At 43.0% G+C, this 26,564-nt stretch overlaps 2 protein-coding genes across 2 annotated transcripts in view; one reads left to right on the top strand and one right to left on the bottom strand.

Moving 5' to 3' along the window:
* fbp (fructose-1,6-bisphosphatase) overlaps positions 1–11,935 on the bottom strand; it is a 28,785-nt gene extending 16,850 nt beyond the window's left edge. The window contains exons 1-2 of the mRNA XM_068383173.1: positions 11,654–11,935; positions 8,116–8,260 (exon numbers count right to left, since the gene is read on the bottom strand). Coding sequence (XP_068239274.1) covers positions 8,116–8,260; positions 11,654–11,823 — 315 coding nt within the window. The 5' untranslated portion in view covers positions 11,824–11,935. The remainder of the gene's footprint in view (positions 1–8,115; positions 8,261–11,653) is intronic.
* Positions 11,936–12,306: 371 nt separating this feature from the next.
* LOC137649722 (uncharacterized) overlaps positions 12,307–26,564 on the top strand; it is a 211,772-nt gene continuing 197,514 nt past the window's right edge. Inside the window, exon 1 of the mRNA XM_068382680.1 lies at positions 12,307–12,367. The gene's annotated coding sequence lies outside the window, so the exon portion shown is untranslated. The remainder of the gene's footprint in view (positions 12,368–26,564) is intronic.

Consider the following 26,564-nt stretch of genomic DNA (forward strand, 5'->3'; position numbering starts at 1 on the left):
CATTGTAATTCTGTTTTCGCAATTACTAACTTTTGAGAAGGATAGAATTGCGTGTTTCAGGTACAAACCACTTAAAGTTTCGAGTTCAGTGAAATAAGTGCAAACAGAAATCAAAGTGATAAGTGATTAGCACAAAGTATGTCAGTGTTATGCGTGAGGGTACTTTTGTGCGCGCCAGTCGTCCTCCCAGTCCGGGACCTCTTGCAAGCTCCCAAGCCCAGGGGAGAAGCAATGTCGAAGGGCAAAAGGGTTCGGCAGGCCTTGATCGGCGCACAGAAGTATCCTCGGTGGTTGTGGGCGTGTCTTACCGAGACCGTCACTCCCACCCGCAGACGATTGAGCCCTTATTTTGCTCGTCTGCAGAAGAGATTTAGAGGAGAAAATAAAGGCAGAGTAACGCTGGTCTCAGGTCTCAAGACCTCTTAAACGTAAAGTCCAGACCTATGCCAGACGTACGAAGTAAAGTTCAACAACCCGGATGCAGTCATTGGGTTAGCTCTGACTCTCCTCAGTCATCAGTTTGTCGGGCTGAGAGTGCGCCTACACTCCCCCCCGCCTATGCTCGCTCCGCCTGATCGCAGTACCACCTGCCAGGCGTACGATGTTGTGGACTCTACTACAGTCCATGCAAGCACAGCTTTCGGACCTGATGCGTGAGTGTCGTGCTGAGAGTGTTGCACCTCCTCCTCCTCCTGCACCGGTGGTGCACCAACCGCCTGCACCCGTTCAGCCTGTGCTGCACCCGCCTGCACCGGTGGTGCACCAACCGGCTGCACCCGTTCAGCCTGTGCTGCACCCGCCTGCACTCGCTGCACCCAGTCACAGCACCATCTGCCAGGCGTACGATGTTGTGGACTCTACTACAGTCCATGCAAGCACAGCTTTCGGACCTGTTGCGTGAGTGTCGGGCTGAGAGTGTTGCACCTCCACCTGCACCCTTTCAGCCTGTGCTCAACCCGCCTGCACTCGCTGCACCCAGTCGCAGCACCATCTGCCAGGCGTACGATGTTGTGGACTCTTCTACAGTCCATTCAAGCACAGCTTTCGGACCTGTTGCGTGAGTGTCGGGCTGAGAGTGTTGCACCTCCACCTGCACCCGTTCAGCCTGTGCTCAACCCGCCTGCACTCGCTGCACCCAGTCGCAGCACCATCTGCCAGGCGTACGATGTTGAACCTCTTTCTGTGTTCGCTGTTCCCAGTGTTGTTCAGCCTCAGCCTTCTTTAAGGCAACCTTCGGTTTGGGATCAGGAGGATTACTCCACTCTTCCTCCTCCTCCCCTGGCTGCTCCACCGGTGGTGCAACTCTCGGTGGAGGTACAACTCTTCCACCTGTGAGTCAGTCTCCTCAGCTGCTGCACCGAGCTCAACCCGTGCACCCTGATCCTGCGCCTCAGACACCTCTGCTTGCGGGAACTTTACCTTGTTCTGCGCAACCTCGGTCTCTTCACGCTCCACTCATACCACAGGAACAGGAACTTTCTGCACCTTCCACTGTTGTTGTTCCAGCTCGTTCTGACTCTGCTGTTCAGCATACCTTACCTCCCATGGCAAAAATATGAATCATGAGTTATGAATTTAAGGTAAACATTATGTTGATTTTTAAACCCCATGCAAGCATGCATAAAGCACTCTAGCACTGGTCATGGAATTTCTGAGAAATGTTAAACGCCATGCACACGCTCTGCTTTCCTTACAGCAGGCTCTGCTTACAGCAGGCTCTGCTTACTACATGCTCAGCATTCAGCATGCTCTGCATTCAGCATGCTCTGCATTCAACATGCTCTGCATACAGCATGCTCTGCATTCAGCATGCTCTGCATACATCATGCTCTACATACAGCATGCTCTGCATACAGCATACTCTGCATTCATCATGCTCTGCATACCTTACCGCATGCTTCTCAACATATCTTGGGTTGTTGCCAACTCACTAGACTGTCAAGCAGTTTCATAACGTTGCCTTCTAGTCTGCTGTTTTTGCACCAGTGAATCCTCACTCAGAGAACTTAGCTTTTCTAGGATAAGGTCCCTGTAGATGAGAAAGTTCTTTTCTCCCTCCTTCTGATATTCCCTTGAGGACTCTGTCATTTGGAGGGAGCCTTTAGCTGCATAACCTCTTATGGACTTTTATTTAAGCATAACATGCTTACAGGGAAGGTAATGGTTCCACTTCAGCCGCTAATCCCGTCTGTTACCACACCTGCTCCCATTGACCTTGAGCTGTGTTGCATGACATGCAGTCCAAGCTTAGTCCTTGTTAGAGGATTTTTTGTTTACGGAGTCAATGTGTCACGGGGAAGACGTTCAACAACCAACAGAAGGGACTTGTTGTGACGCAGTGCGGCAACCTCAGCAACCCGTTAAGGAGTTGTCTGTACGACCCAGATAGTCTAGACAGATTCGGGTTGTCACTGTACTTCCTCGCTTGCCCATGATTGACAGTTTACAGACTGTGCAGCAGTATCATGATCTTGTGTCCGGCTCCGTCAGACGACTGGCTTTTAAGAGCTCCCACAAGTCGTCGCTGTCTGGAGATTTTCAAATGGACTATGGATCTGACCAAGGAACTGGGCCTCCTGGTCAATTTTGAGGAGTCTCAGCTCGTTCAATCCCAGACCATTGTTTCCTTGGGTATGGATCTTCAGAGTCGAGCTTTTCGGACTTGTCCGTCGGCCCCAAGGATCTTCCAAGCCCTAGAATGCATCCAGAGCATGCTGAGAAGGAACCGATGCTTAGTCAGGCAGGGGATGAGTCTAACAGGGACACTTTCATCGCTGGCCCTGTTCATCGAGTTAGGGAGACTCCACCTCCGCCCCCTTCAGTATCATCTAGCTGCTCACTGGATAAAGGACATGACGCTAGAGACGGGCTCAGTTCCTGTTTCCGAAGAGATGAGGTCTACTCTAACGTGGTGGAAGAACAGCATTCTTCTCAAGGAAGGTCTACCTTTGGCTGTTCAGACCCTCGACCACCGTCTCTTCTCGGACGCATCGGACACGGGCTGGGGTGCGACACTGGACGGACAGGAATGCTCGGGAACATGGAATCAGGAGCAAAGGACACTTCACATCTATTGCAAGAAGTTGTTGGCAGTTCATCTGGCCTTGATAAACTTCAAGTCCCTCCAGCTTAACAAGGTGGTGGAGGTGAACTCCGACTACACCACAGCCTTGGCTTACATCTCCAAGCAGAGAGGGACTCCTTCGAGGAAGTTGTTCAAGATCGCAAGGGACCTCCTCATTTGGTCAAAGATCGAAAGCTCACGCTGGTAACGAGGCTCATTCAGGGCGATATGAATGTCATGGCAGATCGCCTCAGCCGTAAGGGTCAGGTCTTCCCCACAGAGTGGACCCTTCACAAGAATGTTTGCAGCAGACTTTGGGCTCTGTGGGGTCAGCCAACCATAGTTCTATTCGCTACCTCGATGACCAAGAAGCTCCTCTTGTATTGTTCTCCGATTCCAGACCCAGCAGCAGTTCGCGTGGATGCCTTTCTGCTGGATTGGTCCCATCTCAACCTGTATGCATTCCCGCCGTTCAAGATTGTCAACAGGGTACTTCAGAAGTTCGCCTCTCACAAAGGGACACGGTTGACGTTGGTTGCTCCCCTCTGACCCGCGAGAGAAGGGTTCACCGAGGTACTGCAATGGCTGGTCGACGTTCCCAGGACTCTTCCTCCTAGAGTGGACCTTCTGCGTCAACCTCACGTAAAGAAGGTACACCCAAACCTCCACGCTCTTCGTCTGACTGCCTTCAGACTATCGAAAGTCTCTCAAGAACTAGAGGCTTTTCGAAGGAGGCAGCCAGAACGATTGCCAGAGCAAGGACGACATCCACTCTCAGAGTCTATCAGTCTTTATGGGAAGTCTTCCGAAGCTGGTGCAAGGCCAATGCAGTTTTCCTCAACCAGTACCACTGTAACCCAGATTGCTGACTTCCTGTTACATCTAAGGAACGTAAAATCCCTATCAGCTCCTACGATCAAGGGTTACAGAAGTATGTTGGCAGCGGTTTTCCGCCACAGAGGCTTGGATCTTTCCTCCAACAAAGATCTACAGGACCTCCTTAGGTCTTTTGAGACCTCAAAGGAACGTCGGTTGTCCACTCCAGGCTGGAATCTAGACGTGGTCCTAAGGTTCCTAATGTCATCAGGATTTGAACCGTTCCAATCAGCCTCTTTTAAGGACCTCACATTAGAAACTCTTTTCCTCGTGTGCTTAGCAACAGGTAAAAGAGTAAGTGAGATCCACGCCTTCAGCAGGAACATAGGTTTCACATCTGAAACGGCTACATGTTCCTTGCGGCTCGGTTTTTTTTTGGCTAAAACGAGCTTCCTTCTCGTCCTTGCCCTAAGTCGTTCGAGATCCCAAGCCTGTCCAACATGGTGGGGAACGAACTAGAGAGAGTACTTTGCCCTGTTAGAGCTCTTAAGTACTATCTAAGAAGGTCAAAACCATTACGAGGACAATCAGAAGCCTTATGGTGTGCTATCAAGAAGCCTTCTCTACCAATGTCTAAGAACTCAGTTTCTTACTACATCAGGCTTCTGATTAGAGAAGCAAATTCTCATCTGAAGGAAGAAGACCTTGCTTTGCTGAAGGTAAGGACACATGAAGTGAGAGCTGTGGCTACTTCAGTGGCCTTCAAACAGAACCGTTCTCTGCAGAGTGTTATGGATGCAACCTATTGGAGAAACAAGTCAGTGTTCGCATCATTCTATCTCAAAGATGTCCAGTCTCTTTACGAGTACTGCTACACCCTGGGTCCATTCGTAGCAACGAATGCAGTAGTAGGCGAGGGCTCAGCCACTACATTCCCATAATTCCATAACTTTTTAACCTTTCTCTTGAATACTTTTTATGGGTTGTTCGGTCGGCTAAGAAGTCTTCCACATCCTTGTTGATTTGGCGGGTGGTCAATTCTTTCTTGAGAAGCGCCGAGGTTAAAGGTTGTGATGAGGTCCTTTAGTATGGGTTGCAGCCCTGTATACTTTAGCACCTTTGGGTTGATTCAGCCTCCAAGAGGAACGCTGCGCTCAGTAAGGAAGACGAACTTAAAAAAGAGACAGAGTAACGGTTCAATTCGACTTCCTTACCAGGTACTTATTATTTCATTGTTATTTGAGATAACTGTTATATGAAATATGGGATACTTAGCTATCCTTTAATCTTGTACACTGGTTTTCACCCACCCCCCTGGGTGTGAATCAGCTACATGATTATCGGGTAAGTTTAATATTGAAAAATGTTATTTTCATTAGTAAAATAAATTTTTGAATATACTTACCCGATAATCATGATTTAATTGACCCTCCCTTCCTCCCCATAGAGAACCAGTGGGACCGAGGAATAATTGAGGAGGTGTCAACAAGAAGTACTTGAGTACCTGGCCACAGGTGGCGCTGGTAAGTACACCCCCTTCTAGTATTGTGATAGCTGGCGTATCCCTCCATAGAATTCTGTCGGGCAACAGAGTTGACAGCTACATGATTATCGGGTAAGTATATTCAAAAATTTATTTTACTAATGAAAATAACATATTATTACTATCCAAGCTACAACCCTAGTTGGAAAAGCAAGATGCTATAAGCCCAGGGGCTCCAACAGGGAAAAATAGCCCAGTGAGGAAAGGAAATAAGGAAATAAATAAATGAAGAGAACAAATTAACAATAAATAATTCTAAAATAGGTAACAACGTCAAAACAGACATGTCATATATAAACTATTAACAACATCAAAAACAAATATGTCATAAATAAACTATAAAAACACTCATGTCCTCCAAGAGGAAATTCACCCCCCCCGGAGAAGTACCTCAACCATAAGTCAAGAAGCCTACGAGACCCTTTCAAGACAGGAAGGCCTTTTCTGCCGCGACAGCCTTGGTTGCCGCGATCCCCAGACTATGTACACGGTTCCCCAGCAGTATGTAACAGTCTGCAGCCTTCAACTCTGTATATGAAAGAGCCACTACGACATTTCGCATCAGAGCTCAGGGCAAAAATACTAGTGGCAGAGGAAGGGCTGGAAGGGGGCGGTTACTCTAAGGGCCGAGGAAGTAGAGGCAAAGCCCTCCTAAACATCGATGAGGAACTTTCAGTAGGGGGAAGACTTAACTTTTCAAGGATCAATGGAAGTTCGATTCTTGGGCTCACAACATAGTCTCAAAGGGACTAGGCTGGAAATGGAGATAATTGGAGGTTCTTCCACCCCACAACCCCATTCTTAAAGGATTATGTATAGGATCATCTCCGGAAGGGAGTCATCCGTTACACAAATTCCATGAACTTTCTAGGGTGGGTATGCTGCGTGCTAAAGAAAGATTCAAACACTCTTCGAACCATTCTGGACTTGTCCCAACTAAAATTCATTCTGAACGACACGTTCCATGTGCTGACTATCTCGCAAATACGAACCCTACTACCCCAGGATACTTGGACCGTCTCAATTGATCTTACCAACGCCTATTGGCATCTTCCGATAGGTCGGCACTTCTACCCTACCTTGGTTTCAGACTAGCAAGAAAGGCCTACGAATTCAGAGCTATGCCCTTCGGGCTCAGTATAGCTCTAAGGATTTTCACAAAGCTAGTCGAGGTTATTGTCCAACAACCACGGAACAAAGGCCTTCAGGTAATGGTATACCTAGACGACTAGCTAGTCTGGGCTGCAACGAAGTCGGAATGTCTTCTAACAGCTCAAGTAGTCATGAAATTCTGGGCTTTCAAATTAACCTTGAAAAGTCTAGGCTATCTCCAACTCGAGAATTCCACTGGCTAGGGTTTCACTGGAATCTGAAGTCACACATCATGTCTCTACCATAAGGCAAGACAAAAGAAATCGCAAACTCGGTCAGGTGCTTGCTTCGATCGTAAATATTCACCAGACATCAACAGGAAAGTGTCTTAGGGTCAGTGCAGTTTGCTGCCGTGACAGACCCAATCCTAAAAGAAGACTCAAGGATGCCAACTGAGTTGAGAAGGCGAATCCACAGTATCCTCCTCCTGCCGTGACAATCCACAGGGACGCCTCGGAACAGGGTTGGGGGGAGGGAACATTCACCTTCCAAGAAGATACAGGGTCAGTGGTCAACCACACTTCAGAAGTTCCATAACATTCTGGAAGCTATGGCAGTGTTTCTAACTCTGGAGAGACTGATCCTAACGAAAAAATCGCACATCAAATTAGTTTGACAGCAAGACGATAGTCCATTGCATCAACAGATAGGGCTCAAGGTCTCCTCTGATCAACCATGTGAGTTTAGCCCTTCTCACTTCGGCAAAGCGCAAAACTTAGCATCTCTCAGCAGTTCACTTAAAAGGGGTTTGCAATCTGACGGCGGACGCCCCATCAAGATCCAAGCCTCTGGAAACAGAATGGTCTCTAGATGCAAAATCATTGTTTCATCCTAGAAAAACTCTCAGATTTGCAAATAGATCGCTTTGCGACAAGCTTCAACAAGAAGCTTCCCTGGTATGAAGCAACATACTTGGATCCGAAAGCAACGGGTATGGATGCGATGTGTCACTGAACAAAACAAATACGTTTGACCAGATTTTAACTTAAATGCTTGATTGCTGAATTTATTATCAATGTTTATTTGGTAAAGATTTATTCGAATAATTGTTTTAGTAGCCTATTGGGCACATCCCTGCATGACAATCTGCTGGACTGGGGTTCAAGACCTGCTCAAGATCAATAGTTTCTTGAAGTGCCTGCAACCTCACCAGTCTTGTGAGCTAGGGACTGGGGGAGCCTATAGGTCTATCTGCTGAGTTATTAGCAGCCATTGCCTGGTTCTAGCATGTTTGGAAAGGGGACATGGATGCTGATCATATGTAAAGTGTATATGGTTAATATCTTAAGTCATTGTCAGTGTCCCCTGTCTCTGCCATTCATAAACAACCTTAAATCTAATAGTGTCAAACACACGTGTATTAAGACAGAAAAATGCAAGCCTGGTTGTAACTTAAAATTAACAGCATAAGATTTAAAGATTTATAAACCTCAAATTCCAATGCTTGCATTAGAAAGTTATGAATAATGGCCAAACAAGTGTATATATTTTTTTTATAAACCACAAAATAACTCTAGGCCAGTCGGTGAAACTTAATTACCTCAATGACAGTCTGGTTTTCCTCCGAGACGAGAAGGCAGGTAGTGAAGGACGACGAGAGCATGTTGATGAAGAGGTCGTTGGCCAATACATCCAGCTTTTTCACCTCTTCTCCTTGCACATTCACTTCGCCGGCCATGCCATATCTGGGGGGGGGGGGTTAATCAGCTTTTTAAGATTGCTTTCATATGTTAGAAATTATGATTAGCTAGTACAGTGGTAACGTGTTTGCCTCGCATTCGCGTGGCAAGAGATCGATCCCCGCCCAGGGCCGTGAGTTTAAGCTGTTTACTGGGGAGGCTACTGCTGTGGTAGGGCACCACAGTGGGGGGTTGGGCTTGCCCGGCTGACATTCTGGTGAGCATCTATTCTGATGGAACTGGAACTGAAACCAGACACCTTTAACCTTTTAATTTAGTCAGGAATTCGTTATCACTTCAGTAGCTGGTAATGACAAATATGGGTAAGAGTTAATTTATTAAAACAGTGCCCAATACATTTAAGGGTTTATTAAGGTGATTACATTATCAGGGATTTTTTTTCAATAAGGTTAATGACAACTTGAAATATTGTAAACGACGACCTTTTGGTTACAAATTCAAGTTTTTTTAAAGCCATAAGTGGTGTTTAAAGGGCATGTATTGCTTGAACGAAAATACTGCTTGAAAAGGTTTTTAAAGAAAAAATGTAGATTTACCGCAATTTGTGAACGATTATTTGTGCAATCTTTATTAACGGATTTATTATCTGAATATTTATTGTATGCGATTCATGGAACTTTAAACTTTTGTACCCGTCAAAACTAACTAATTCCTATTTGTAACTATGGATGTGATTTTAAGTTTATGTGTGTGTGTGTGTGTGTGTGTGTGTGTGTGTGTGTGTGTGTGTGTGTGTGTACCCGTTCCGAGTGTGGAGACCTTAACGTGGTGAAGGGCAATGAAGGGTTTGAGTATCGCCATTATTAGCAAAGCTGTACTAGTGAGGGCCACTCATACGAGGTTGGTTTGTTGTGAGCGAGCAAACCAAAGTCTCCCACCATCACCAATCCACTGTGGCCAGTTTGGTTATGAAAAGGGACCAAATCCCAGGCACGTTTGAAGCCTTTATCCTTCAGTGGGCTTGAAACGGCTGCATTTGTTGTAGTCTCTCTCTCTCTCTCTCTCTCTCTCTCTCTCTCTCTCTCTCTCTCTCTCTCTCTCTCTCTCTCTCTCTCTCTCTCTCTCTCTCTGTATGCACGTATTATATCTGCCAATCCTTAATTTGTTCAATTTATCTTGTTTTAAAGAGGCGTAAACGAGGTAGTGACTATTATTCTTGAAGCCTCAAGGTCCCTCCGATTGATAACCAGACATTTCTCATGACGGAGAACAAGGTTTATTATCTCTCGAACCGCAAGTTTCAAAAGCTTCTTGAGCTATATTATGCAAACTATACGAGTGCTAAGGTTCGGAGAATTCGTTACGTAAAAGATAATTAATTGAGAAGTTGAGCAGTCATTTGGGTCAAACTATTTACTTTCCGATTGTTGTGCATAGATGCTTCACATAAACGTCTTTATCAGCCCATGCATTAGATAATTAGATACGTAAGGCTGAGAGAGAGAGAGAGAGAGAGAGAGAGAGAGAGAGAGAGAGAGAGAGAGAGAGAGAGAGAGAGAGAGAGAGAGAGAGAGTGTGTGTGTATGTGTGTGTGTGTGTGTACTACTACTACCTGTGCGCAAGTGTACCGACACCTGTTCCATTCCCTTGACCACTTGAAAATTCACCATATGGAGCTACGAAAATCAAGTTGTATCAGTAATACATTTTCTTTTTAAGTACGTATGCTGTTGACATTTTTGTCAAAGAATTTAATTGAAGAAATTGTAATAAATATGCAAATTATATTTGATTAATGGCGATTGCTAAACAGTTGATAAAGATTCTTCCTTCCATTGTATTTTTTGCTTGATTTTAATGGCATAACCTTTCTCGTAGAGGCTTCACAGGTCTACCTTTGAATTTATTTTCCAAATTTATTCGCCCAACCCAGAAAATACCTTTAAATTGTTTGTTCCATTGTCCAGTACTCTTTACAGCCCTTTAGGGTGTCAGCATGCAAGTTCCCCGGAAAGAAAATCTACAAACTAGGATAACGTGATCGTAAATCCACGTGGCAAATAGTAGTTTTGATAATGGAAAAACTGGAAAATTAATGTAAAAATGCGTCAACATAACTTGCTACACTCATACGTGTAGGCATTCACCTCAAAACATAGTATGCTTGGTGGCCTTAGATGACGACAAAACCCCACCTTAACATGGTTCGTTGTGATTGGTGGAAATGTAGCCAAGGTCGTACGCTGATTGGTTGCCCGGGAGGAGTGACTGCAAACTCCCATTTTTTAAACGGATGTAACTTTTGTACGTAGTGCATTTTAACTTTAACAATAATTGTCAAAACTTGGAGAAAAAACATGCATATAAATTTAAATGCAATATAGCTAATCAATGGAGGATGGTGAATCAAGAGTAAGGAAGTTTTGCCACTCAGCCTACTCTTATATAACATTTTTACTTCAATCGCCACTTGAATTTATATGAAAAAAAAAGCGTGGCATAATAAGCACATGCAAAGAGAGGCAATTGGGAAAGTTTGAAAGAAATGGAGTTGAAAGGGAAAGGATCTTAAAATCTCATGAACATCAAAACATTAGAAAGGCTTATTGTTGTCATGGTGACTGGATGAAGGAACGTCCTTGGGAGAAGTTCGTCCCACACAACAACTACAGACAGACACGTACAGCCTGTTGGCTGTTGCTAGACCACCATCCATATTATGATAATGAACACCAACTGCGTATGTCACTGTACTATGAACTCACGCAATAGTAGCTAAGATATCCACATAAATATTTCAATTTATGATAGTAAAAGCAGACCAACTGTATGACCTATCACTGACTACATGTTTTATTACATAGAAAGGTTTTAATTTTGTTAAGATATCTTTTAAGCGAACTAAAATCAACCAATGGAACAGGTGTCTTGAACTGGAATGTACAGGTCTGTATACATGGGGTGACACTTTTCTAGTGTTAGAAAACAAATAATTAACTACAGAACAGTTTCCTAGTATCATTAGATAGTGTTCACTGAAAGCAGTAATTTTCATTTGCATTTAAAAGTACTAAATTGAATAGTATAGATCTCCAAAATGTTTAAACGCTTTAGTAATAAAAAGTGCCTTACAATTCTACAACTGCTGTGCCTTGGGTGAAAGTCACCCTGAAAGGTTTAAAGGTTATTTGAGAATAAGCCTGATGTTTTAGGCTTATTGGAGAGTAGAGAGAGAGAGAGAGAGAGAGAGAGAGAGAGAGAGAGAGAGAGAGAGAGAGAGAGAGAGAGAGAGAGAGAGAGAGAGAGCTTGAAAAGATCACTACACTCTTCAAAAGTCTTTGGTGCGACTTGTAGTTTGAAAATCAACCATGCCAAACGTAGATTTAAATAACGGTGAATATTGTCCGTAATTATTTTAAAGCTGTTTATTATACTTACAATTTGGCAATGCCGGCTTTCCTGACCGCTGAAGAAATGGCCTTGACGGCAGTTTGTATGCTCACTAACAATTGTGTGAGATCTCCTGTAGCATGGGGTACTCGCTTTTGCTCTGCCAAAGTGAATCTTGTCAGTGTCATGGAATCGGTATCGATTGCTTGGGATGCCATGTTGATGGATTTCCTTTGGGATTATTGGAATACAAGGAAAAATACTACAGCCACGCCTACTTCGTCGCTCCTTACTGCCCGGAGTTCCGCAGGTGAACTGACAGGCTGAGGCTGGCAACTTGAACAGCGGACCTGACCCTCGGAATGGTGTTCGTTCGTAGAACTTTATTCAGAAGTGATGCATTGCGTAGCTCTCTTCCCGTCCCTCCGTCTTCAAATCGTACGACACTTTGGTCGTAGTTTAAGCTACATATGTGTAATGCCTTTTCTGGTTATTTTGAATTTCTATGGATTATTCTGCGTTCAGTGCAATTCTAAAACTGAAGGAAATGTATTGATTCTATATTTACAGTTCAGCGACAATTTATCTCCCAAAAGGAAAAATTCTATATTGAACGCATGCCAGACGTACACTTTACTCATTCTTGCTCATCTATTTACCAATGCGTATTATTATTACTACTTATCTAATTGCTTAAAAAGTATTTTCTTTACACAATGAGGATGATAGATAGCCTGTAGCAACGTCACCTTAATCGGAAAAGTAAGTTCTATCTGTTATCATGACTGTATCCTATCCTGGGGTTTTGACCTTTAGAGTATTGATGAAGTAAAGTCTAATTTAACAAACGGAATTTTGTGTGTTGGGAAAAAGTACACAAGGAATTTTGTAGCCTATACAGCTTCGTAGAGGGTTAAGATATTGCTTAAGTGGCGAGTTTTTCTCCATTATAGTCTACATGGAAGCTGCAAATTTAATCTTGATTTCTACATAATTTTCTATATCGTGGCTTATATCAAACAAGTTTAATTGAAACCGAACTAATTTCTTTCATCTTGCAAGGATAGTTGATGTATTTTTGCTGTGGTTTATTAGATTCTAGATTTTGTTTTGTAGACAATGGATGAAGACCGTAGATATGGGTTACTCCTGATAAGATTGTAATTCTCTCTCTCTCTCTCTCTCTCTCTCTCTCTCTCTCCTCTCTCTCTCTCTCTCTCTCTCTCTCTCTCGTACGTAACCGTGAGAAAGCCACTTGGAATTTAATGAAAGACGTAGGCTATTCCTACCTAGCTGTGAGGTGTAATTCCATCAAGACTTAATTAAGAGAGAGTGAAATTCAGATTATCAGCCAGAAAACAAACGGAATATCTGTCTCCGGTTGAGACAAAAACAACGATAATGTTGTTTTACCTTTGACGAAATTATAACTTCCATCTGTTGAGAGCATAACCACAAGCACTTTTTTTTCTTTTTCTTTTTTTTTCTTCTGTCTACAGAGTGGGTTTTGCCAGGTGTTACACTTCCGGTTTTCAGGTAGAATTCGGGTGGATGATTTTGGTAACATGTTACTGTATATATATATATATATATATATATATATATATATATATATATATATATATATATATATATATATATATATATATATATATATGTATGTATGTATATATATAATATACTTACGAAGCTGGTCTAGTGTAGAGTAATTATCGTAGGTTTTGATAATTTTATTTACATTTCGTATATTGTTTTCATTTGTGCATTGAAGAGATGATACCCAGCCCGTAAAATGAGCCCCTCTCATGTAGATATAAGTATTTTATGTAAATTACGTACGACTTTTGTCGTGAATTTCATTATATTCTTTATTCAAGTTAAAGTATGTAATTTACGTTTTTTTTTTTTTTTACGTGTTTACCATAAAGTCTTGCGTAGTCGATTTGAAAGTGTTGTAGGATTCATGCGAGATAGGAACAAGGGCTTTTTTAATGTTGTTTTATATCTTTATGATGTATTGCGTCATATTTGAGAGAGAATTTCAGAACATGTGCTTTGGAATGTTCTTTACGACTTGCTTTTGAAATTTCGAGAATACCCGGTGAGAGGTTATCTTTTTTTATTTCGGGGACAATGGGTGGGTGGAGCTAGCTGACTGAGAGAATCGTCTGGCGTAGCGTGTGTACAGCGTTTGGGAGAGTAATATTTGGCAACTTTGAAGCTTGGGCACAACCCCCCACGCTACCAGAACTCGATCCAGGAAGCTTCTGGAATTAGTCAAAATTTCATAGATAGGTGACTGAAGGTTGCAGAGACAGACAGACACATAGAGATCGTGTTAGAACCGCAGCCTTCCCCTCTCTCTCCCTCTCCCACACAAAATCCAGTTTATTGTCGCATGTGTTCAGTGCATTCTATTGTGTCCTCTCCCAAGTGACTGTGCCCCAAAGCAAATTGTTTGTCACGCAAGAATAAAATGTGATTTTGAATTCATTGTATTAGGGTGAGTGTTGGCATTGTATAACGTTATTTGTAAACGGCTCTCACAGAGCCAAATTCATCATTCCAGTCCAATCCCTGAAGGTGTCAACTTCAATGTGCAAGTCAGTGACACTGGAGTTTGGTTTCATCACTTAGTAATATAGTTTTCCTAGATAGCAGGGTCTTAAAACCACTCCTGAAAACTCCACAATTTACTGGTACATCCTACTCTTCAGTAGTAACAGAGAAAGGAAAAGAGTGATGTTGAAATTTACTGACTTATGTGACACGGCAGATCAAATGAATATTATCGGTTAAAGACACTCCATTAGTTAGAAGATTTGATAGAAATTTTTGTAAGGCTGCCTTTGCTACTACTTAAGTCACCTAGACACTTCCATGATTGTCGTTTCCGCAATGCCCTGCAATGTGTTGTGTAAGTGATTAAAGTTTTTGTGTGGAGTGTTTGAAGGGTAAAATAGAAAATAGCAGAAAGAACAACTATAGAAAATTTTCGTGTCTGCATTGAAAGGTGTTGACAAGGAACTATTATTTTATCCTTCCTCTTACCCATGATGGACTTCATGGCGAGTATCTGTCAACCATATTCCTGTTGCAGTCTCGTGATGAGGGTGATATGGTTACCTCAATCATATCATTATTATTCATTATTGTACCATCATTATTATGATTATTATTTCAATACTATGATCATTACTCAAAAGGAAAACCATTTATATATAACAAGACTAAAATACCCATTGTGATGAGTCATAGTAGACAAATAAGTACAAATAAATAAAAGTGAACATTTATCAATAAAAAAAGCTTATCAAATTAAAGTTATTGGCGTAGGTACCAATAATGCTACCAGGGAGACCATCTCAGTCTTACAGAACAATTCTGCACGAGGAATGAAAGACTTCTAGTACAAGATACTGTGATGTGAGGCACCTCAAGAAAAACTGGCTCCTGATGACATAACTGTAGGTAGCCTGTCCCTATTATGCCCAGGGTATTGAAATAATTGGGTTGGATGACTCTGTTTCAGTAAAGAATATTTAAACAGTTAACACTGAAGATTGAGAACTACTGGCAAAAGGCCATGTAGGATTCATCGTCCTAAGAAACGCTAATAGACAATAGTTAAAAGATGGAGGAATTTCCAGCATAAATTATGTCTTATTGCAATCTAGAAAATGCATGATTGTCGAGATACTATAGTTATTTGAAGTTTTACAAAATGTTTCATTCAAACTTAAGTGTATCTTGCTATCTCATCAATAAACGAGATAATTCTTTACTACAAGATAAGAGATTCTCTATTATCTCTCTTTACCCGGTTTGAGAAAACCGACTCCTATCAGACCATCTTCCCAAGCGATCTCAACCTGTGTAAACGATAAGCTCTTGATTAGGATTGCCATGGTAACACTCCTCAGTGATATATACGGAGGTAGTTATCTCAGAGAGAGAGAGAGAGAGAGAGAGAGAGAGAGAGAGACTCCAAGAAGTTGAGTTATCAAGGCCACCGCAGCAGACAAGTTAATTTTCCTGATGTTGCGATCCTTAGCAAATGCGACAAGAGAAGAGTTTTTGAGTTTTACAAATAAAAAAGCTATTAAATAGGTAAAGAAATCTGTTTACGAAAGGATTTTTTCAAGAATAGACCATTTTAGTGTTTCCAGGGTCAAGAATTGTGTTGCCTCAAGGGGATGGGGGATGTCATAAAGGATAATCGTTATTTAGAAATTATTTACCGTGACAAAGACTCCTCTAAAGAATTCTTTATCAAATATGGGGAGAAATGCAACAGAACGTGTAAGACCTTGGCTACCCATGGAAAAAGAATGTTTATAAAAACGAAACTAGATGTTCGATTGTAGTCTATATTCGCCATCAAGGTGATGAGGAGTTCCATAATAAAGGCAGTAATAGTTATCTGTAACATCTAATCAAATAACATCACTATCCTGTAATAATATTGACACCTAAATGATAATACCAATTCCCTAATATCGCAGGAGGGTCTGCCCTCTCTTTTATTCTTCTGTACTTCTCTTTCTCCATATTTCCTTAATCTTTCCCATCCCTAGTACCTGCTTTTAAGCTATAAACTGGATTGTATCCAGGGGTACTCTTCCTTTCCCCATATTCCACACTTCCCTATTCTTATTATTATTCAGCAGAATATAAAAGAAAATAGAATACAAATTAGAATTAAACAGCATTATTAGTCATAGCAACACTATTTGAAAAATAGAGAATGCAGAGAAAAAACATGTAGACCTATCGATATCTCAGCCTCGTATTCTGCAAAATCCTCAGATGAGGAGGGGAGAAACAAAATGCACTACATATAGATAGAGAATGGTTAATATAACGGTTACCGATGGCCTTGAGGCACAGAGGGAGGCGTCTGAGCTCCATTCCCCCCCAATGAAGAGGCAAAGCCTTGAACACACTTATTATGAAAACAACCAGGACTAAACGCTGTTGCTCCTTAACAACTAATGCATGATGGGGTAAATTAAGCTTTCTTCTATCTCTCCCAGGTCATTGCATACGACTTCAGCTGAAATTGTAAACCACTAGAGAGTTATTGTATCCTTTGACTGGCCAGATAGTAGGCTACTACATTGGATCCGTGTCTCTGAATACTGCTTATTTTCCCATTGTCTACATGCACACCGAATAGCCTGGACTATTCTTTCCACATTCTCCTCTGTGATCATAGACATGCCAACACCAAGACTACCAAATAATTCTTAGCTCAAGAGGTTAACGACTGCACTGTTATTGTTCAGTGGCTACTTTCCTCTTGGAAAGTAAGACTAGTATATGTAAGCAGCTTTTCTTAGAGAAGGACACTCCAAAATCAAGCCTTTATTATCTAGTCTTGGATAGTGCCATAGTCTGTTTACCATGGTCTTCCACTCTCTTGGGATAGACTTATCTTGCTTGAGCGTACATTCAGGTACACTATTCTATCTTATTTCTCTTCCTCTTTTGTTTATTTTTTTATTTTATATAGGAAATATTTATTTTCATGTCACTGTTCTTGAAATATTTTATTTTTCCTTGTTTCCTTTCCTCACTGGGCTATTTTTCCTGTTGGGACCCCTGAGCTTATAGCATCCTGCTTTTCCAACTTGGGTTGTAGCTTAGCAAGTAAGGATAATAATAATAATGCGCAGTAATTGTTCAGTGGCTACTTTCCTCTTGGTAAGGGTAGAAGGGACTCTAGATAGGGTAAGCCTGGGCAGACCTGACTTGGAGAGATCATGCCCATCTTGCCCTGAAAGGTGGCCGACGTTAAACAACCGAGACATCGTTAGTTTGGTTCCAATGTGAGGAGGAGGGAAATTACCGATATCACTCAAAGAAATGCGATGAAGAGAGAGAACTTTTTTATTCTTTTAAGAAATGTAATCTAATATTATTTCGAAACTAATTTATCAAAATATTTCATCATAACTTTTTATTTGAATTTTCCTATCCTATTTCTATATAAAATTTTCTTGAATAATATTTGAACTGACTATTCATATTAATATTCATAACACGGAAATATCCCTCGTCTGCATATTCTTAAGTAATTCCCCCCCCCCTCTCTCTCTCTCTCTCTCTCTCTCTCTCTCTCTCTCTCTCTCTCTCTCTCTCTCTCTCTCTCTCTCTCTCTCTCCACATAATTACACACTGTGGCCTACATATTATATGTAGGGGCTAATAATGTATCGTTTCAAATAGCACCTATTGGGTCACCAATCATTAATAAGTGGCCTTTGTTCAAAATTTCTAAGGTAATGAGGTTTAAAGGTTTAGTTGTTGATTTCAGTGCTTTCCTTTGATTTCGATCATGAGCCACGTAGTTCGGTGTGGTTGGGGTCAGTTTTTGTCACAGGCTACTTGGCTCCGGCCCTCTTAGAGAAAATAGTATTATTTGCTATATCAATTATATTAATTTAAGGTTGGATATTTAAAATGCACCACCAGTTAACATAATCTATATTGTTTCAGAAGTGATTGGTGACAATAGAATATGTGAAATGACATGCAATGAAAGTTCATTGGTGCATTAGTATAGTGATGATGTGGCATATAGGATGTAGGGTATAAGATATTAAACTATCAACACATTGTTTACTCATATTATCTGGTACGGTATCAACAACCTTAGATGTCAGAATGACAAAAAAACTCCTAATCAATCAATCGATCAATCAATCAAATTATCTTGGCAAGTCGCTCACTTCCAAGCGAACCCCCCTTCCCTGGTGACGGTTGCTCAATGCTCAAAGGTCCGAGTCTAGCTGGCTTCACTCTTCCCAAGGCAAAAGGAAATATTTCCTTAGCATTGAGTATTCGTATCATTACGATTTTATTTGTCGTTTCATGTCCTGATGCCCAACACCTTAAAAGTGTTCCCCCGGTAAGCTCTTCAAGAAATCCATTACTCTCGATCAGTTTTTCGCATATTTACTTCGTTTTCTATAGTTTTGATATAATTTTAAACACCTGGAAAGCAAACTGTAGGGAATATTGTTATCCTAGTATTTTGTTTTTCATTTACTAAAAAAAACCTTCCATCAGAAGGATCTCATCATAACTGTGAGACCTTTAAACCTCAAACATTGGGGATCGAGGTAAAAGGATATAACCAGGTGGGGGTTAAAGATGATGGTGGAGAGGTGGCAATTGGGTGATCTTAATGTATGACTTGACGAGGTTTGCTTATTAACATTTATAAAGTGATGATGATGATGGTAATATCCCCATTGATAACATTTAATATCAATGATTCCAACTCGCAATGAAAACGGGCATGTTCTAACATTGTTTTTAGGTGGTCATTGAACATCTTTGGAACATGGGATCTTCACCCGAAAGAAATACAATTCCAACACCAACTTGCAAAGTAGTTAGCGGTCTTTTGTGATCCTTGGGAACATCCAAATAATATAGAATATTGGATACAGGTAATATATATATATATATATATATATATAATATATATATTATATATATATATATATATAGAGAGAGAGAGAGAGAGAGAGAGAGAGAGAGAGAGAGAGAGAGAGAGAGAGAGAGAGAGAGAGAGAGAGAGTGTTGCGAGGATTTTGGATGTCTCAAAGAATTTTTAGTCTATTCGCAGATACTCCATTTGCTCTTTGGTAGAACGATTTAGTTTAAGCATTTGGAGAGTTCTTATGATCTTATCTAACTTATTCTAGACCTCGAGAGAGAGAGAGAGAGAGAGAGAGAGAGAGAGAGAGAGAGAGAGAGAGAGAGAGGAGAGAGAGAGAGAGAGAGAGCAGCTGCTAGAATAATGCAAACAAAGGATATATGATTCCCACGTATATTAATTGGAATAGTCAGTTCCCACAATATTTAAGGATGTTCCACATAAAAATGTAATAAGGAATGGAAAATATATCGGTGTGATTATATTTTTCGATAACTATTCTCGAAAACGATTGAATTTCTTAAAAGAATAAGAGATAAGACCTCTCTATCTCTTTCATATATATTATATATATATATATATATATATATATATATATATATATATATATATATATATATATATATATATATATATATATATATACACACACACACACACACACTCACACACACACACAAGTTCATTACAAGTCTACCGTACATATTCCTGTCGAATTCAGGAATCTGTTCTTAGACTTGAAAGCAACTCTTCTCCACTATGATAGCTGATAAGTGAGTTTGCAACACGTGGTTATTTATCATGAATCTATATCAATAAAATGCATTGCAAACACTAACGAGTTATCATAGTGGAGATAAGTTTATTTCAAATCTAAGAACAAATTCCTAAATTCGGCAGGGATATGTACGGTAGACTTGTAATAAACTTGTATTTGTCTTGATAGCATGGTTGGTTACAGTCTCTCCAACCATGGTTTCGGCTAAGAGGCGTATGTTCGAATTTCTGCCCAGCCAGAAGCTGTTATCATAAATGAATTTCTATTGGATATTCACTCCCAAAGATAGAATTTGATATTAAATGCCGTTGTGGTTGATATTTACATTAACTAAAATCAAGAGTGTTAGTCATATATATATATATATATATATATATATATATATATATATATATATATATATATATATATATATATATATATATATATATATATAACGGATTTTGAGCGAAGCGAAAAATCTATTTTTGGGTGAGATAGCCATGGCGTCCTGATGGAAGGTTCCTTTTTGGTAGCTTCCTTGGGTAAATAACTACTAAGATATTCCCAGAGAATTTAACCACAGGTTATCACAAAATTCTAACTTCTGGAGCGAGTATCCTAAAGGTTTCCCTTTTAAGACATCGTATATCAACAGGGGACGCATGTATTAACGCGCCACATAGCTATCTACACCCCGAACAGAGTTAATGCTTCGGTGTGTAAGGGCGGAGAATAGCTGGGAGCCGTTCCATAGCTAATCTCATCCGTGGCTACTTTTGGTACTCGAGACGTAAACAAACGGGCGCCATTGCTTAAATGACATCACGTCCGTCTTCATCCTGAAGCCAGTTGCTTGCCGATCACCATGATACAGCAGAGCAGGGTGGGACCTAAAAACTGGACGAAGTAGCAGGGAGGGTCCATCAGGACGCCATGGCTATCTCACCCAAAAATAGATTTTTCGCTTCGCTCAAAATCCGTTTTTTGGGCTCAAGCCATGGCGTCCTGATGGAAGAATACCAGAGAATCAATGTATCGTGGTAGATTTTCCCCTATTGGGTAAGCGCCAAGGGCTTTGAACAATGTAGCATAGTAATCTTAATAAAAGAAACGTAGGGAAGAATCTTCCTGCCCCCCTTGGCAGTGAAGTTCCCACGGTCATGCCGAGATCAAAGTGGTTATCGAAGGGCTATTCACCTTGCTAGAAGAACCTGAAGAACTTGGAGACGAGACTGAATGGTTGGCATTCGTATCAGAACATTCTTTAGGGCAGACAAGTGGTGGTTAGGCACTGTGTGCTAAGAAGGTTAGTTTCGTCTCAAGGGTATGAAGAGTAAGTATTCGTATTGGAATATTACATTGTAAGAGTGAATATATACTAAGGGTTAGGATCTTAGTATCTCCATGAACCATGGGGAAGGGGATAATAAAACTATGACAGGCATATATTTCATAGTATAAGTAGGAGCGGATTGAGACGCACAAGTAATAAAATAGGAATTTTATTTCACAATTGCATAAAATTTAAAATAAATTACAGCAATAAGTAAAGTTAATTTACAGTGAATTATAATGTACATAGTAATAAAGACTTACTCTTGAACCTGAAAGGGAATTTCAAATTTATTAGTAGGCACTCGTTCTCGAGGAACGTCAGTCTTTAATTAAAACACATCATGCTCTAGGCATGCGGCGCTTGTGTGACGACTATGACATTTCACCTGGGATAAGAACAGTTATAAGAAAGCACTAAGTGTTTTCGACATCACTATGTATCGCTCGAGGGTCAACATAGGCACCCGAAGAGTTAGAGTCCCAAGTAACTCGCTGTTCTATGCAGAGTTAGGTGCAGGTTTCATAATACTACCTGCAGCTACCACAAAATGTTTGACTTCGTGCACTTGTTTCGCATAATGTTTGAAGAAAACACGCGAGGACTTCCAGCCTGAAAAGCTTTTAAGGCTTTCGAAGTCCATACTCTGAAAGAAATTCAGAGACGATGCAACTTTTCTAGGATCGTGACCGGCGGGTGTACTGTCAGGATCCGCTCTGCGAATGAAGTAGGTGATTTTCGCTCTTAGTTGTTTCAGTGACAGGTCGCTGCCCGATGTTTCTCCTTTGAAGAGTTGGCCTCCACCAAAGTTCGAAGTTCTGCGAAGATAGACCTTGAGGCTCTCTACTGGGCATAGAGAGGCATCTTCCTTCAGGGGGCATATTCTCCAGGGGCCCCATCTTTTGGTGGGTAATTCGTTTTTGGCGAGAAACGTCGGATCCGGGGAGAGGGTAATGTCTCCTGAATCAGTAAACAGGATATGACCCTCTTCTCTTGACAATGCCACTATTTCGCTGACTCGGGCTCCTGAGGCAAGAGCAAAGTGAAATATAACTTTCTGAGTCAGATCCTTGAGAGGGCATGAATCATTATCCAAGTTGGAGGCGAAATGGAGCACCTTGTCCAATGACCAGGAGATCGGTTTCGGTGGGGGTGCTGGGCGTAGACGAGCGCATGCTTTCGGCAGTTTATTGAAGATGTCGCTGGACAGATCAATTTGGAAGGCATACAATAGTGGTCTAGTCAAGGCCGATTTGCAAGTCGAAATCGTATTGGCTGCTAATCCCTGTCCATGAAGGTGAATGAAGAAGGACATGCAGAAATCAATTGTGATTTCCTTAGGATTTTTTGTCTTGACGAAAGAGACCCATTTTCTCCAAGATGATTCGTATTGCCGTCTTGTGGATTCGGTTTTGTATTCCTCGAGGAAGTCTAGACTTTTCTTCGAGATCCCAAACCTCTTCTTTGCGGCTAGGGAGAGAAAATCATGAGATGAAGGTCCTTGATTTTCGATGATGAAGCGAAGACAGTCGACTTCTGTACTTGTTGGGAGAGAACTGGGCCCGGGAGAGGGATCAGCTTGGGGTGCAGCTCCAGGACCAGGGGGTACCAGTTGCTCCGGGGCCACTTGGGAGCCACTAGGGCCGCTGTCCCTTTGAAGGTTGTCAGCTTGGAGAGGACATTCAGCAGAAGGTTGGTGGGAGGGAACAGATAGATCTTGGACCATCTGTTCCAGTCCAGTGACATGGCATCCACTGCTTCTGCCTTGGGGTCCTCGTACGGGGCCACGTACCGAGGAAGTTGATTGTTGTCGCTCGTTGCGAAGAGATCTATCTGAAGTTCTGGGACTTGGTGAGAGATGAAGGAGAATGATCTTGCGTCTAGAGACCATTCCGACTCTATCGGGCTTGTCCGAGACAGAGCATCCGCTGTCACGTTGCGGAATCCTTGAAGGTGAACTGCAGACAGGTGCCATTTCTTCTTCTCTGCCAGACGGAAGATTGGAAGAAGCACCTGATTTATCTGGGGCGATCTTGAGCCTTGGCGATTGAGACATCGAACTACCACCGAGTTGTCTAGGGTTAGACGAATATGGATCGAGGGAGGCGGGGAGAGTTTCTTCAGAGTTAGAAGGACCGCCATGGCCTCCAAGATGTTGATGTGAAACGTCTTGAACAGGGGAGACCATGTGCCTTGAGCCTGTTTTTAGTGGGAGTGACCTCCCCAACCCTCCAGCGAAGCGTCCGTGTGGATGTTGAGTGATGGAGGTGGGTGTTGAAGAGGAATGGACCTTTTCAGGGCCTTTGCTTCCGACCACGGCTTGAGGAGAAGTCGAAGTCTGTTTGGGAGCCGTCTCTTGAGGTCTCTTCGAGCGATGGATGCAGAACGTCTCCAGACTCCCGCGGCATCCTTTAGCTGTGCACGAAGCACTGGGTTTGTTACTGAGGCGAACTGTAGAGAGCCTAGAACTCATTCCTGCTGGCGTCTTGAGATCTGCTTGGATTTCAGTAGTCGTTTGACAGACCCTGCTATTTCCTTCCTTTTCTTCTGGGGAATGGAAAGGCGGTGTGACTGAAGGTTCCATTGGATTCCTAACCACTGGAACTTCTGAGCTGGAGAGAGGCGAGATTTCTTCACGTTTATCTTGAATCCCAGGTGTTCTAGGTACTGGGTGACTTTGCTGCAGGATTTTAAACAATCCTCGGGCGATGGAGCCCAGACTAGCCAATCGTCGAGGTAGGCCATCACCTGGACGTCTCGGAGGCAGAGCTGTTGTACTATGGCGTCCGCCAGCTTTGTGAAGATCCGAGGGGCCACATTGAGGCCGAAGGGCATGGCCCTGAAGGCGTAGCTTTTCCTTTGGAGTCGAAATCCTAGGTAGGAGGAAGCGTGATGGTTCATTGGAACGTGCCAGTATGCATTCGCCAGGTCTATGGAGACCGTGTAAGAACCTCGAGGCAGAAGGGTCCTTATTTGTTGAAGAGTCAGCATCTTGAACTTGTCGTTCGCTATGAACTTGTTGAGGGGGGATAAGTCCAGAATGACTCTGAGTTTGTCGGAGTCTTTCTTGGGGACACAAAACAGTCTCCCTTGGAACCTGGTGGACTTTACCTTCCTTATCACCTTCTTGTTCAAGAGATCTAGGACATATTCTTCCAGAAGGGGGGTTGATTGTTGGAAGAACTGCTGGAAGGTTGGGGGTGGTTGAGTCCAACTCCAGCCTAGACCCTTCTTGACGATGCTGTGTGCCCAGGGATCGAAGGTCCAACGATCCTGGAATTGGCGGAGTCTTCCTCCCACCGGAAGCACTTCATTGCTTCTGGTGTCCCGAGGGCTTACTGCCTCGGCCGCTAGCTCCCTTTCCTCCTCTGCCTCTGGAGGGACGGCGAGACGCGTCTCTGCCTGCACCTCTGCTTGAGCCTCTACCTTTGGGACGAAAGGTAGTTGTCTGTTGCTTGTAAGCAGGGGTGAAAACCGGTGACTGTGACAAGACCGGTTGGGTGACCAGCTGAAAGGTCTGCTGTGGCTGGGCTGCCACTTGGGGAGTAGCGGGTCCCGGAAACTGTCGTCTTGGTTGACGCTGCTGGGGTTTCTGTTTGGAGGATTTCATCTTAGGTTGAGGTCCGTCGTCCTGAGAGGATTTCCTCTTTTTTGACATGCCCCACTTGTGGAGAAGGTTCCTATTCTCCGTGGCGGCTTTGTCGGTGATCTCCTTCACAAGGTCAGAAGGAAAGAGGTGTTTACCCCAGATGTTGGAGGAAATCAGCCTCCGGGGTTCGTGTTTCACAGTGGCACCTGCGAACACGAATTCACGACAGGCTCTCCGAGCCTTCATGAAGTGGTACATATCCTTCACCAGGGTTGCCATGTGGGATTTGGCGAGTACCATGTAGTGGTCTGGTACTCTGGTGTCACAGGCCATGATATCAAATTGGACCTGGTGGGACATGGATGCTGCGAGCCTCTCCTTCGTATCTTGTTCCCGACGAAGGAGGTGATCGTTGAGTTTCGGGAGGTCTTCATTAAACTGACGTCCGGCGACATCAGGATCTAGCTTTCCCACCACGAAAGTATGCTGGATGTCCTTCCAATGTCGAGCGTCGGGGGGAGTCACTATGGAGAAGGGTCTGCACTCCTCCAGTGCAGGGCAGGCTTTTCCCTCTTCCACAGCCTTGAGGCACGCAGCGAAGGCTTTTTCCATGAATGGAAGGACTGCATCGTCAGGTGCGACGTAGGTAGGGTGCTTCTTGCTCAGGGCCGGAAGCTTAGAGCAGGTAAAACCCCTACTTTTAAACGTATTGGCTAGCATAGCCTGGGCCTTCGCGAGATCGAACACTATCTCCTCCTTTGGTTCGGTCTCTTCTTTAGAGGCAGGTTCAGAGCGAAGCCGGACGTAACAGTCCGGGTAAGCCTCGAAGTTTGGGAAGAACTCCACGTCTTCCAGGGGGACCGTGCCGATCTTGTCGCTGACGAAGATTCTGCCGGTCGCGATAACCATATGCTCAGCATACCTCCATGGGTTGGCATGTGAGCAAGCGGGGAGATCCTTAACCGAGATCTTCTTCGGTTCTTTGGATCCTATCATGGACCTGATGAACTCCTGATTTTCTTTCAGCCTGTCGTCCATGATGGCTTTGATCATCCGGAACATTTCTTGAGCGGATGGCATGGGTTCCGGGGTAGCGGAGGTAGACGGGAGAAACACTTCCGTCGGTGTAGGAGTAGGGGCGGTGATGGAAGGAGGAGCGACCTCTTGCTCCGGCTCGGTGTATTCCACCTGGTCCTCATCATCTTCAGCACCTTGAGCCATAAGGGTCTTCTCCGTGCCCTCCGAAATATCCGACATGTGTTCGTCGTCCTCGGAATCCAGGTGGCACTCGTGCATGGACTGGGCCATGACTACGTCTGGTTCCACCGTAATTTGGACAGTGGGGATCAAATCCTTGGGCACCACAGAATCAGGGGAGGCCTTTGGGAACAAAAGGGACCTCATTTCTTCAGTGGCCAGGTACGGTCCGGTGGCATTCTTCTGGAAGCCACGCACCCACTTGCGTAGCTTATCCCGAGAAGTGTCCCTGACCTCCGCTGAGGGAGGGTTATGGAAGGCATCAACTAGGTGAGCCTGGCAGACCGTACAGTTCAGCGGGTCCCAGAATTTCAAATCCCCTTTCTTGTTAGCACAAGGGGCGTGAGTCCTGCAAGCCGTATGCCCGTAGAAGTGCGGGCGTTTCACAGCGCAGAAGTCGAAGTCACACTTCATCTGCTCCTCCTGTGGAAGAAAGAGAAAATGAGTATGGGGGGAGTCATAAGAATGGCTCTTAAACTAAGTTAATATTAATCATTAATTTTAACTTGATAAAGGGTGTGATGCACAGAGGATTGAGATAGGAAAGAAACATACTCCGTGCATACTGCC

Source organism: Palaemon carinicauda, chromosome 11 (assembly GCF_036898095.1).
Source record: "Palaemon carinicauda isolate YSFRI2023 chromosome 11, ASM3689809v2, whole genome shotgun sequence".
NCBI classification, from domain to species: Eukaryota; Metazoa; Arthropoda; class Malacostraca; order Decapoda; family Palaemonidae; genus Palaemon; species Palaemon carinicauda.